Source organism: Sceloporus occidentalis, unplaced genomic scaffold, assembly GCF_023333645.1.
Source record: "Sceloporus occidentalis isolate IW3139 unplaced genomic scaffold, rSceOcc1.0.p SCAF_2, whole genome shotgun sequence".
In the NCBI taxonomy this organism is placed as follows: Eukaryota; Metazoa; Chordata; class Lepidosauria; order Squamata; family Phrynosomatidae; genus Sceloporus; species Sceloporus occidentalis.
Window position 1 is genome coordinate 271,246,262 of NW_028316982.1, and position 14,958 is coordinate 271,261,219.

At 44.3% G+C, this 14,958-nt stretch overlaps 1 protein-coding gene across 2 annotated transcripts in view; it reads right to left on the minus strand.

The window, feature by feature from the left end:
• Nucleotides 1–13,227, minus strand: part of RNF169 (ring finger protein 169) — a 38,247-nt gene extending 25,020 nt beyond the window's left edge. Inside the window, exons 1-2 of one of the 2 annotated variants that reach the window (XM_089513082.1) lie at nt 12,604–12,938; nt 1,145–1,221 (exon numbers count right to left, since the gene is read on the minus strand). In XM_089513082.1, the coding sequence (XP_089369208.1) occupies nt 1,145–1,221; nt 12,604–12,895 (369 nt within the window). In that variant the 5' untranslated portion in view covers nt 12,896–12,938. Of the gene's footprint in view, nt 1–1,144; nt 1,222–12,603; nt 12,939–13,002 lie in introns of those variants that run through there. The other variant, XM_089513083.1, reaches the window with a different exon arrangement.
• Between the last annotated feature and the right edge of the window lie 1,731 nt (nt 13,228–14,958).

The window sequence follows — 14,958 nt, forward strand, 5'->3', positions numbered from 1 at the left end:
TTTTGAGCCGGGGGCCGGATTGCTGTGCCTCAGACAACTGGGGGGCCGAAGCCAAAAAACAAATAATTAAATAATTTTTTAAAAAATTAAATATATAAATAAACCAGGACAAATGTAGGACAAAATTTTCAAATGGAAGACACTTTTTTTAAAAAAAATGGAGGACACGTGAAAAGATTTGCTGATTTTTTAAAAAATGTTAATATAAATGCATGTTTCTGAGGCTTCTATAGACAATTGCTCCCCAAAGGCTCCGGCGGCAATCGGCGGCAGGACCAGGCTGGGGCCAGTCCCAAGGCCGCAGGTTGCCTACCCCTGGTCTAGATCAAGGGAAGTAATAGTGCCACTATATTCTGCTCTGGTCAGGCCCCACCTGGAATATTGTGTCCAGTTCTGGGTGCCACAATTCAAAAAGGACATTGAGAAACTGGAGCCATGTGTCCAAAGGAGAGCGACTAAAATGGTGAAAGGTCTGGAAACCTTGCCCTATGAGGAACGACTCAGGGAGCTGGGGATGTTTAGCCTGGAGAAGAGAAGGTTAAGAGATGATATGATAGGCCTGTTTAAATATTTGAAAGGATGTCATATTGAGGAGGGAGCAAGCTTGTTTTCTGCTGCTCCAGAGAATAGGACCCGGAACAATGGATGCAAGCTACAGGAAAAGAGATTCCACCTCAACATTAGGGAGAACTTCCTGACAGTAAGGGCTGTTCGACAGTGGAACACACTCCTTCCTTGGAGTGTAGTGGAGTCTTCTTCCTTGGAGGTCTTTAAGCAGAGGCTGGATGGCCATCTGTTGGGGATGCTTTGATTTGGATTTCCTGCATGGCAGAATGGGGTTGGACTGGATGGCCCTTGCTGTGGTCTCTTCCAACTCTATGATTCTATGATTCTATGATAAGAAGAAAGGGTAGGGCTAGTGCACTCTTCACCTCTTATGTTTAGTCCACACTTGAATAGGGCTATTGTCAGTCAATAAAGACAACACAGAACACACATTGCTCCATGCTGGTGGAATATATACAGTAGATACACACAATAGTTACACAGAACAGTTACCAGTAACAACTCCTTTCAAGATCAGCAGTCAGCAAACAAATAAATAATGTTGCCATTAATTAATATACCATGCTAAAAATTTTACCTTTCGCAGTTGGCTTTTATATTCTTCATGAAGTTCACCTGGCTTGCTTAAGATTATGGGTGCTCTAAATATGAAGTCTGTTGGGAGAGAAAAAAATAAGTTGTTTAGGACTTTCAATGCTCACAGAAGTGGTGTGGAAATGTGAATAGATGTGATTATTACTAATGCTACACAGGAACATGTATTTTCCCATGCAGATACCCATGGAAGGGAACACAATTTTGTCATTACACAGCGTGGTGCAGTAGCTTGGGTGTTGGACTACAACTCTGGAAATCAGGGTTCAAATCCCCACTCGGTAATAGTAACCTAGTGGGTGACCCTGGGCAAGTCTCAATCTCTCAGCCTCAGGGGAAGGCAATGGCAAACTTCCTCTGAACAAACTTGCCAAGAAAACCCCAAGATAGGTTTCCATCAGCTGGAAACGACTTGAACACATACACATAGTCTGTATATTGGGAGAAAGGCAGGTAATAAATAAATAAATATTAAATAATAATAATAATAACTACAGCAACACTAAAAAAGAAACCTACAAAGCAGTTCTTAGCCTCACAATAAACCCAAAACCAAACAAAAATATTCAGTCTAAAATTCAGAGATGTGGCAATGATGATACCTTTAACCTAGGAAGGTAAATTTAGTACAGTAAAGTACACTCACTACATAAAGTAAACAGTTATTACAAGTCAAAATGCCTCATTACCTCTAGAGCATCTGGAGTAAAATGCCTAACGGAAAACACACCCACTCCAGCAAAACACATGTCCGGGCAAGTCACCTTTGGGAGCCACAGACGTCTTCCAAGGAATCTGCATCCCTTGCGCAGAGAAAACAACAGGCAAATGCAACATACTGACATGCTAGCATTGAAAAGGGAGGTGCTATAAGTGGAATCCCTCTAGCATGGTTTAGGAAAACTTTCCATGCAGAGCAAATATAGGTAACAAAGACCACTGGACCCATTTCAGAGTGATGAGGGCATAACTACTTTCAAAGCAAAGTACTGTAGGACAGGATTCAAAGAAGGGGGAAAAACAGTGTAAGGTTGCATATGCACTGTAGAAATAATCCGGTTTGACACCACTTGTGCTGCCATGGCTCAATGCTATGGGATTCTGGGACTTGTAATTTGTTGTGGCACCAGAGCAAAGTCCCAGAATCCCATAGCATTGAGCCATGGCAGCTCAAAAAGTGTCAAATTGTTTCTGCATCATGGTAAGGAACGCATCAACAAATCTTATTCTAATGCACTTGCCTCTGCTCCTTGTAGGCACCTGCACCAACTCACCTGCTCTTTAATACCTTGGGTGACCTAAGAGCACAAATGCTGAAGGGTTCACCAAGTGGCAGATGTATAATGACAGGATGGGAATTATAATACTATGCTAATGTATGCCAAGAAGGGTGGGGCCTACAAGGGAAGCCAGAAACTGAGGAAGGAAAGCATTTCCATAGACACAGACCTCTGCTGCACATGATGCACATGGCATGCATCACTTCCTGACAACTAGGAAGCACCTGAGACCTGATTATTGGCCATGTGGAATTCAGACAAGCTACATCAGAAAAGGGCAACTTCTTCCAAGCCAGTGCGCCCCCCCCCCCCAGTGCATTCCATTGCCACCATCAGAACAGAATTCAGAGAAACAAAATTTGGAGAAATGGAGTGGTTCCCAATAGGCAAAGGGGTCAGGCAAGACTGCATCCTATCACCTTACTTGTTCTAATTTATACTGTATGCTGAAAACATAAGAAAAGCAGAATTAGAATCAGAAAAAGGAGGAGTGAAGATAGGAGGAAGCAACATTAGCAACCTAAGATGTGCGGACCGGACGGTACCATAACATTAGCAGAAGACATTCAGGAGTTTTTTGTGGGTTTTTCGGGCTATCCAAAAAACTATGGATGCTGGCCATGAAAGCCTTCAACTTCACAGACATTCAGGCATTGGAACAGTTAATAAGGAAGGTCAAAGATGAAAGTGCAAAGGCAGGTCTGATGCTGAACATAAAGAAAACAAAAATGATGACTACAGAAGAAATACACAATTTCAATCTAGACAATGAGGAAATTGAAAATATCAAACAATTCCCATATTTAGGATCAAACACTGACCAGTACAGAGACTGAAGTTAAGGAATAAGAAGAAGACTAGAAATGGGAAGGGCAGCTATGAAAGAACTGGAAAAGATACTGAAGAGCAAAGACATACAACTGAGCAGTGAAGTCAGAATAATTCAGATCACTATATTCCCAATTCCCAGGTACGGATGTGAGAGGTGGACAGAGAAGGAAGCTGACAAAAAGGAAAATCATCTCCTTTGAAATGTGGTGCTGGAGAAGAGTACTTCGGATCCCATGGACAGCCAAGAAAACAAACCAATGGGTTCTTGAACAGGTCAGAACAGGGCTCTCCTTGGAAGCAAAGATGATCAAGTTGAGACTATTGTTTTTTGGCCAAATAAAAGAAGGCATGGATCACTAGAAAAACAACAACAATGCTATGGAAAGTAGAGGGTAGAAGAAAGAGAGGAAGACCACAAACCAGATGGAGAGACTCAATCAAGGAGGTTATTATGGGCAAGGCTGCAGTGGAGGACAGGGACTCTTGGAGATGTCTCATCCACAGGGTCACTGTGAGTCGGAGTTGACTTGAGAGCAACCAACAACAACAACAAATGTTTTTGTGCTTTAACTTAATGTGTTTAAATGTTGTTATGTGTTTTACCATGCCAGGAGCATTAGGGAGAGGTTTTTTTTTTAATTATTTACATTTATTTATTTACTTAAGCCTGCCATGGTTAAAAGTTTGGTTTGCCTGCTACAGCACTGTTTGTTGTATTGTAGGGTACTATTACTGGATGATGGGACACATAGTCATATGTTAATTGTTTAGGCTGTTAGTCACCTTCCTTACTCAGTCCCATGGGAATGGGTGTCGGAGAGCAGTGGAGTCTCCTTCTTTGGAGATCTTTAAACAGAGGCTGGATGGCCATCTGTCGGGGATTGAGAGTTCCTGCATGGCAGGAACCTTTGGGGTCCCTTTCAACTCTATGATTCTATGAAAGGAGAGGCAATTGTGAAAAGAAGGGAGAAAGGACTCTATTTGATTTTTAGGGGAGAATGGGGTATCAGCCTGGTCAAAATTTGAATTACCCTATGTTTTAATTCAAAGATATGGCCATGCTAGTCTGTAGAATCAGTATGTAGAGAGAATTTGTAGCACCTTTGAGACTCAGTGAATGAAAGAAGTTGGCAGCATAAGCTTTCCTAGACTTCAGTCTATTTCCTCGAATGCATATACTCCATTATATACAAATCCACTACACACACACACACACGTGTGTGTATACACATATGTATATAGTGTATATACATATATACACTATATAGTGCATATAGTGAGAACACATATACAGTACTGCTCTCTCTCTATATATATATACACACACACACACACACACTTCACTATATGCATCTGAGGAAATAGACTGAAATCTATGAAAGTTCATGCTGCCAACTTCTTTACTTCAATGAATCTCAAAGGTGCTACAAGATCTCTCCGCATACTGTGTGTTTTAATTATACTGTGTCAATGCTGATGTCTCACTTCTGAAAACATACGCATGCAGAGAACATCTATAGTTTCCCATTAAAGTTTTTCTGGTATTCACTATCGAAGCCTGGATTTCTGAACTGAAGTGTTCCAGTACATGGCACGTAATAAGGATTTTGCATTCCAATGATTTCTGCTTTTTGACAGTCCTCTGGTCCCTAACTTGCCGAATAAAGCAGGGGAGAGACACTCCTGTCCCTCCCCTGTGTCAGAGACAAGCCTCAGCCCTGTATCCCATCTATTCCATAGTACCTCCCCCCTTCACAGCATTCCCTGAGCTGTGACTAGCTGGCTCCAGGCTTGCCCAGCTCATCCTTTCAAACACTTCTTTTAATTTAAGTTGTGGTAGGACAGCTGACACAACCTCCCCCAGGCAACATATTAAGCATTCTTTCCAGTATTTGTTGTACAGGAGACTGAGAAGCTTTCAGTCCATGAGGGAAGCCAACGAACCAGTTGCACAGGAACATCTAGCTCACAGCAACACAGGCCTGTTACAGACTGCCAAAATAAAGCTGCTTCGGGTCTCTTTGGAGGTATGCCATTTAAATGATGCATGGGTCCTAAGAGTCCGGAGGTCGCGCCAAAGCCACACTCAATTCCTAAGCACTGGAGTGCAGCTTTGGTGCAACTTCCGGATTCTTCGGATGCATGCATCATTTAAACAGCATACCTCCAAAGAGACCCAAAGCAGCTTTATTTTGGCAGTCTGTAACAGGCCACAGAATCTGGGCTGCCCATAGCTCACACCACCATCAGCAGAGACCCTTGTCTTAATGGCATAGATTGCATAAGCAATATTGATAAGTTAGGCCACCACACTGGAAACCATAAGAAAAGTGGAGACTGTTGAAACAAACAAACAGCTAGAAGTGACTTGAAGGTAACAAGTCAACAACAACAACATAATAAAGCCTAAATTCAATTGTTAGCAAACCCACTGAATCATTGGAATTTAGTAAGTGATAACTTATCAAATCCCCACTGAATCAATGAGTCTATTGTCACTGTGAGAAGTAAGTGGATTTAGGCCTAAAAAATCAGATTTCTAATCATGCTAAAATAATTTTATGTTTATCTGTTTAACCCATACTCTACTAAAACTCCTAGATCCCTTTCACATATACTGTTGTCAAGCCAGGTGTCCTCCATCCTATATTTGTGCAGTTCATTTTTATAGCCAGTCCTCCTTATCCACTGATTTCTTATCCATGCATTCAAGCATCCACAGCTTGAAAATATTTTTTAAAATGTTTAAATTCCATATACAGTGCACCCTTGGCTTACGCGGGGGATCTGTTCCAGACGTCCCCCCGCCCGCGTAAGCCAAAAATGTGTATGCTCGAGCTCCATTCATTTGAATGGGGCTCGTGCATGTGGCGGCGGCTCACACGCACTGGGGGCACATGCCCCATTCAGTTGAATAGGACACACCACCCCTTGCAGCTCTCCACAGGTTTGAGTGTATGCTCAAACTCGCATATAACGTGCCCGCGTACGAGGCGGGCGCACTATAGTTAACCTTGATTTGGTATTGTATGTAAGGGACACCATTTTGCTATGTTTTATTGCCTGTTTTATTTTGTTGCCTGTTTTATTGAATCATTTCCTGTATTGCTATGTCCTCCCTCCAGTCCATCTCCCCTGATCCAGGCCTCGGAGGTAGAGAAGAACTGTTGGCCCTCATCCCCTTCCCCTTTTGTGTCATGTCTTTTTAGATTGTAAGCCTTAGGGCAGGGAAACGTCCAATTAAAAAGATTGTATGTACAGCGCTGTGTAAATTTACAGCACTTTATAAATAAAGGTTAATAATAATATGCCATTGTATTTAATGGGACTTGAGCATCCACTGATTTTGTTATCCACGGGAAGCCCTGGAACCAAACCTCAGCAGATAACAAGGGCCCACTGTACTGCCCAAGTGTTGTATCCTATATTTCTCTCTGTTGGGATTCATTTTGTTAGTTTGGGCCCAGCTTTCTAATCTATTGAGGTCATTTTGAATTTTGATCCTCTCCTCTAGAGTATTAGCCACTCCTCCTAACTTGGTGTCATCTGCAAATTTGATAAGCATGCCCTCTATTCCTTCATCCAAGTTGAATAGCAAACTCTACCCAGAACAGGACCCTGTGGCACCCCATTGGTCACTTCTCTCCAGGAAGAAGAGCCACTGGGGAGCACCCTTTGGGTTCGATTAGTCAACCGATTACAAATCCACCTAACAGTCACGTTGTCTAGTCCACCTTTTAGTAGCTACTTTGCAAGGACAGCATGGAAGTCCTTGATATCCATCTTCTGTGCCTTTGTACAAACAAGCAAAGTGATAAAAATTGATTGCTCCATACTTATGTCCAAATTCAACCCATGTTAGTGATCCAAGGTACAAGAATACAGACTGACAGTCATTCCACCAAAATAGTTAAGAACAGAAAAATAATGTCTAAGTGGATTGTTACATACCTGCCCTCTGGCTCTGCCTTACTCAGTATTAGGTCATATTGTTGTAATCATGCTTTGTGTTTCTCTCACACATGCATGTATTGGTGACAAGAGATGGCACTACGTCTTAATACTAATGAATGAAGTAGATGTGCTCTTGGGCATGACTTCTTTAACAGAAAATGTGGTACAAGAGGCAGGAATAACATCGATAGATTCCCACACCACAAAAAAGAAAGAAAGAAAGAAAGAAAACACTTAAACATGCTTTACTAAACTTTTAACTGCAAAACTAACAATATGCACATGAAAAACAAACAACTAGGTTAGGCAAGATGCATAAGTAAAACAAGAAGATTGTGAACCTTCTGGGGACCATTTGAAGGTTTCTTCAAAAATGAATCCAGGACTGCTGCACATACTCATGTAGAAGCCTAGAAATTATAATTTAAAAAAAGACCCCCCCAAAACTGGATAGACTTATCTACTGGTCAATGTAAATACTGTATTTCACTCCTCCCAAAGGAAGCAGAGTAGCAAAAGGCGACGTTCCAGAACTCCCTCCACCATCCATATGGTCATCCACCCTAACCTTAGGCAGTATCTTTCTCCTGCCTTTGCCCCTCAACTACCATGTAAGTCTAAAAATGTATGCCCAAAAATTGACCCCAAAATCCCAGGTCGACTTATTTACAGGTCACTATGGATATGGGATAGCAGTTCTTTCAGATTTCCCCCTGCGGTGTGAAGAGGGGTTTATTTCTCTCTGGAGCCAAGAAGAAAGAGTCCTGGGTAACTGATTGGTTTTGCTGTTTGTTTAAGAGCCCCCCTCCTGCCAACATCCGGTTGAAACGGAAGCTGAAATGATGAAGAGAACTCTCAATGAGAGTCTCTCTTACCATACACAGAAATACACACACAGAAGGAGCCTCCAAGTTTTACCCTCGACCTATCCAGGGCTCATGGCAAAAAACAATAATTCTGGCCCCAAAACCTGACCTTGACTTATACATGAGGTAGTTAAAAATTGAGCTCGTCATCATATCAGCAGACCTACAACGTCTGTATTTTTATGGCTATTCATATTGTCTGGTTATAAAGGTCAGTCCTGGGCACCAGTTTGCATGCATCTCAGGAAGCAGACCAGATCTACGAAAGCTTATGCTACAACTTCTTTTGTACAGTTAGTCCCCAAAGTGCTACAAGATCCTTTTGCATACTTATATTCCACAGAAACATGTCTAGACTGCCCTGAAAGAGAGACATGATGCCATTCCTTTGATCGCTGGATCGGGGCCACAGCAACCACACGTTGTGGACCTGATCTGGCGTTTTTCTAGTCCAAAAAGAAGCAGCAAAATACCCTTTTGGGGCAGAAAAAAAGCCGCTGCAGCAGTGCCTTTTCAGCACTCCTGTGGCATGTGGCGTATAAATGCCGTGCCGCCAGAGTGTCACGATGCTGCCCTCCATCTGGATGAGTGGGTGGGCGGCATGATGCCAGTGTTGGGTCGTCATCAGGGCGTGCATCGTCTAAGCGCCACACCCCTATGCCACCCCCCACGCCAGAGTAGTGTGCCAGTCTGTTTTGCCTCTATGTCTCTCAATTCTACCCCTTTGAGAGTGAAAGAAAGGAGTTTGTAGCATAAGCATTTGCAGACCAGGTCTACTTCTGACAATACAGACCTACAACTTCTTTCTCTGTTATTCTCACAGATGTTACAAGTTCTCTTTGCATTATTATATTTAAATAACCTCTTCGCATTATTATATTTATATCTCACCTTTTCTCAGTTCGGGACTCAAGGTGGCTTACAAGAGTTATACCGAACATATTTAAAAAATCACATTATATGAAAGTTTAAAAGTACAGTTGTTCCTCCACATTCTCTGGGGTTGGGGCACAGGACTTCCGTGAAAGAGGGAAAACTACAAATAAGAGAAAATATGTTTTTAGCTAAGATAACACCTCTCTAGGAGTCTTTAGGTCCTCCAGTGCAACTCTATGGTCAACATCTGCCAGGTTGAGCACAGAATCACACTGGAAGACCTACAAATGCCTAGAGAAGTGTTTTCTCTAGCAATCTCCAAGTCCTCCAGCCCAATTCTATGGTCAACCTCTGGCAGAGTTCGCTGGAGGTCTTAGAGATTTCTAGACAGGACATATGAATCAAGTCCGCAAACAATCAAATCTGCAAGCGTCAAAGCCTCCAATGTGGAGGGCCAACTCTATTAAACATACTTAAGCATTAACAGCATATAAAAGTTTACAAGTACAGGTTGAGTATCCCTAACTTGAAATGATTGGAAGCAGAAATGTTTGGGATTTTCAGGATAGTTTCAAATACGTAATGAGACATCTTGGTGATGGGACCCAAGTCTAAACTTGAAATTCATCCACATTTTTGTGTACACTTTAGACACACAGCCCAAAGATAACTTTATACACAGTATTTGAAAGAATTTTGTGCATGAGACAAAGTTTGTGTACACTGAACCATCAGAAAGGAAAGGTGTCACCATCTCAGTCAGTCACGGAAAATGTTTTGGATTTTGGAGCATTTCGGATATTCAACCTGTAATTAAGTTATCAAAAAAATAATTATATTAAATTAAATCAGTTATAACATAATAAATAAAAGTCCAGCCCATTATAAGATGCCTATTTCCCTTAAAGAGGATGTCAGTATTAATATCTCTGGAAAGGAATATCGGACTGACAAATGTACTTCTCAGGGGGGTGGGATAGAGAGAAGGTCCCCCCAAGAAGATCCTACAATATGGGCATTATTGCATGAGAAAATACAAGCCTTCAAATATAGAAATCCTACTATAGAGTTTATCACACGAAGGAGATGGGGAGTTTATCCCATGTATATCCTGGGGGGGGGAAATCGCGTAATTACGCATAACAATTTCACACAATGTCACACAAAACATGCCATTAAAGTGGTCACAAAGAAGCACTGATGTGCATTTTTTTAACTTCTGGGATCTCAGTGACAATGCATTTCCAGTATCACTTTATTCACGCAATCGTGTGTGATAATCATTTGCGCAATTACTCATCATTTCCACTTCATTTGTGGGATGTTTAAATGAGCTTTAATCTCTCCCGTGTGATAAACCCCTATGTTCAATTGCAGAGAGCTAGCATGGTGTAATAGTTGTATAGGTTGTTTTTGTGTGCCTTCATGTCATTCCTGCTTATGGTGATCCTAAAAAGCAACACTATCATGGGTTTTTTGGGGGGCAAGTTTCTACAGAAGGGGTTTCCCACTGCCATCTTCTGAGGCTGAGAAAGTGTGACTTGCCAAAGGTCCTGCCAGTGGGTTTCTACGGCTGAGTCGAGATTCAAACCCTGGTCTCGAGTCCTTGTCCAGCACTCAAACCACTACACCAAACTGGCTCCCTAGGATGACTGATACACAATACAATACATTACAATACAGGTTGGATTTTCCTTATTTGAAATACCTGGGACCAGAAGTGCTTCGGATTTAAGATCTGGGAATATTTGCACCTAGATGGGATTCCTTTATGCCCCATATACTCCTAATCCACAGACCCTGCAGGTGATTTGATAGGCAATATTGTTAAATATTTTGTGCACGAAACAAAGTTTGCAAAGCACACTGAACCATCAGAAAGCAAGTCTCAGCCACTCACGCAGACAGCTTTGGATTTTGGAGTACAGATGATCCTCCGTATCCAAGGATTCAACCATCCACAGCTTGAAAATATTTTTAAATAACATAAATTCAGCCATGGAAACCCACTGGAGACTAAGGTTCGAATCCCTGGTCTCTCTGCCTCAGAGGAAGGCAATGGCAAACCTCCTCTGAACAAATCTTGGCAAGAAAACCCAGTGATAGGTTTGCCTTAGGGTCGCCATAAGTCAGAAACGACTTCAAGGCACACAACCACAACAAGTATTAAAACGGACCTTAAAAACACATGAATGAGTGTTGGATTACAACTCTGGAGTTGGAATCCCTGCTTGGCCATGGAAACTAAAGGGAGACCTGAGTTCAAATCCCCATTCAGCCATGGAAACCCACTGGAGACCAGGGTTTGAATCCCCACATGTCCATGGAAATCCACCTGAGACCAAGGTTCGAATCCCTGATCAGCCACGGAAACCCTGTCTCAGCCTCAAGGGCAAACTTCCTCTGAACAAATCTTGCCAAGAAAACCCCAGGATAGGGTCTCCATAAGTGGGGAACCGACCTGAAGGCCCCCCAACACCAACGATTCCACAAACACAGACGCGCGTGTCGCCTCCGCCAGCCTCCCCACAACCTCCTCTCCCCCTTTCAGCCGACGCTCAGCGGCCTCCTTCTCAAAAGCCCCAGCATTCACACACAGAGACAGGCACCACTCAAAGATATCCATCACCCAACACTGACATTCACACACTCACAACTAAAACACACGCGTCACCTGACACTGACATTCACACACAACTCAGGTACGTGTCGCCTGATACCAACATCCACACACTCACAACTCAAAGACACAAGTGTCATCTGACACCAACATTCACACTCAGTCTCGCCACTCAAGACGTGCGTCACCTGACACTGATAGACACTCTCACAACTCAAAGACATGTGACACCTCAGTGACATTCACACAAACACACCACTCAAAGACAAGTGTCATCTGACAACAACATTCACACAAATACACTCACCACTTAAGACACGTGTCACCTCACACTCACATCGACATTCACAAACACACACTCACAACTCAAAGACATGCATCACCTGACACCAACATTCACACACTCAATACACACATTGCTTGACACTTACTAAAGACACGTGTGACAGCTCAAAGACACGAGTCGCCTCACACCAACATTCACACACTCACCATTCAAGACATGCATTGCCTGACACTGACATTCACACACACACTCTCACAACTCAAAGACACATGTCTCCTAACACTGATATTAACACACTCACTAAAGACATGTGTCACTAGACACTGATGTATACACACACACTCTCACAACTCAAAGACACGTGTCACCTGACACCGGCATTCACATACACACACTCAGAACTCAAAGACACGGGTCACCTCTCAGACACCACAGTAGACACGCGTCTCCCGACACCGACATTCACACTCACCACTCAAGACGCGCGTCCCCTAACACTGGTATTCACGCACAGACACGCTTACTAAAGACACGCGTCCCCTCACACCGACATCCACACCGACACGGGGCCCTTCTCTCCTCTTATTTCCTAAAAGAAGCAGCCCCGATGTCTCTTCATTGTTTATCCCACAGCCCTCCCTCCCCTCCCCAGAGACACACAGATAACAAGCGGGTCGTGGGTTGTCGCATGCACACGATACGTGTCAGGATACGCAAACTGGGCCGCACCTCGCTCTGAGGGCAGAGGAGGAGGAGGCGGCGGCGGCGAGGGCGAGGGCGGGGGCGGCTGCTCTGGAGGCCGCCGGGCGAGGAGGCTGCTGCGGCAAAGCGGGCGGCCGGGGCCCTCCGTCGCGGGGCAGGAGCAGGAGTCTCTCCGGAGCTCCCCTGGGCCTCCCTCCGCGGGCTCCTTCTCCTCAGGCCCGGCGTCCTGGCGCCGCCTCCTGCCCCCGCGGCCTCGGCGGAGCAGCGACGACGCCCCGACGCCGATCCCTCCCGCCGCTCTCGCCGTTGCGGCAGCCATTTTGTCCTGGAGAGAAACAAGCCTCGGCCCTGGCCACGCCCACTCGCTCCATATTCATGAGCTCTTCGGCCGCCATTTTCTCGCGGCGTGAAGGGAGTTAAACCAACCTCCTCCGCGTTGGCCACGCCCACTCGCTTTGAGTTCATCGGCCGCCATTTTTTCCAAGGAGGAAAACAACTCTCAGCCACGCCCACTCCTTCATATTCATGAGCAGCTCAGTTGGACGCCATTTTCTCCAGGCGTAATAAGAGCGAACCCGACTCTGCACAGGCCACGCCCACTTCCTCCATAATTCATGACTTTCGTGTTTTCATCCCTCCCCGGCGCCCCGAGAGAGCGACGGTTGGAAAGGGTCCGGCCTTTTTCATCGCCTCATCCTCTGCCCCGCCCCTATTTAGGACCCCGCCCATATCCCCGCCCCCTTAGTAAAAGAGCGACGGGACGCATGCCCAATGAGAAGGGCGCATTGGAAAGAGCCCGCCCACTTTTTGAATATTAATCACATAGAATCATAGAGTCGGAAGAGACCGCAGCAAGGACCATCCAGTCCAACCCCCTTCTGCCATGCAGGAAATCACAATCAAAGCATCCCCATTGACGGATGGCCATCCAGCCGCTGCTTAAAGACCTCTAAGGAAGGAGACTCTATCACCTTCCGAGGAAGTGCATTCCACTGTCGAACAGCCCTTACTGTCAGGAAGTTCCTCCTAATGTTCAGGTGGAATCTCTTTTCCTGAAGCTTGCATCCATTGTTCCGGGTCCTGTTCTCTGGAACAGCAGAAAACAAGCTTGCTCCCTCCTCAATATGACATCCTTTCAAATATTTAAACAGGGCTATCATATCACCTCTTAACCTTCTTTTCTCCAGGCTAAACATCCCCAGCTCCCTAAGTCGTTCCTCATAGGGCATGGTTTCCAGACCCTTCACCATTTTTGTCGCCCTCCTTTAGACACATGGCTCCAGTTTCTCAGTGTCCTTTTTGAATTGTGGTGCCCAGAACTGGACACAATATTCTAGGTGGGGCCTGACCAGAGCAGAATACAGTGGCACTATTACTTCTCTTGATCTAGACCAGGGGTAGGCAATCTTTTTGAGCCGGGGGCCGGGTTGCTGTCCCTCAGACAACTGGGGGGCCGAAGCCAAAAAATAAATAATTAAATAATTTTTTTAAAAAAATTAAATATATAAATAAACCAGGACAAAGAGGACAAAATTTTTAAATGGAAGACACTTTTTTAAAAAAATGGAGGACACGCGAAAAAATTTGCTGATTTTTAAAAAAATGTTAATATAAATGCATGTTTTTGAGGCTTCTATAGACAATTGCCCCCCAAAGGCCCCGGTGGCAATCGGTGGCAGGACTGGGCTGGGGCCGGTCCCAAGGCCTCGCCGGGCCACATCCGGCCCGCGGGCCGCAGGTTGCCTACCCCTGATCTAGACACTATACTTCTATTGATGCAGCCTAAAATCGCATTGGCCTTTTTAGCTGCCGCATCGCACTGTTGACTCATGTTCAACTTGTGGTCTCCTTAGACTCCTAGATCCCTTTCACACGTAGTTTCATTCAGCCAGGTGTCCCCCATAATCCTATATCTCTGCATTTTATTTTTCCGCCCCAAGTGCAGTACCTTACATTTCTCTGTGTTGAATTTCATTTTGTTAGCTTTGGCCCAGCTTTCTAGTCTATTCAGGTCATTTTGAATCTTGATCCTGTCCTCTGGGGTATTAGCTATTCCCCCTAATTTGGTGTCATCTGCAAATTTGATAAGTATGCTCCCAATTCTGTCATCCAGGTCATTGATAAAGATGTTGAATAGCACTGGGCCCAGGACAGAGCCCTGTGGGACCCCACTGGTCACTTCTCTCCAGGATGAAAAGGAGCCATTGTTGAGCACCCTTTGGGTTCGGCCGGTCAACCAGTTACAGATCCATTTAACAGTTCCTTTGTCTAGCCCACGTTTTACAAGCTTGTTTGCAAGAATATCATAGGAAACCTTGTCAAAGGCCTTACTGAAATCAAGATCTACTATATCCACAGCATTCCCTTCATCTACCAAGCTGG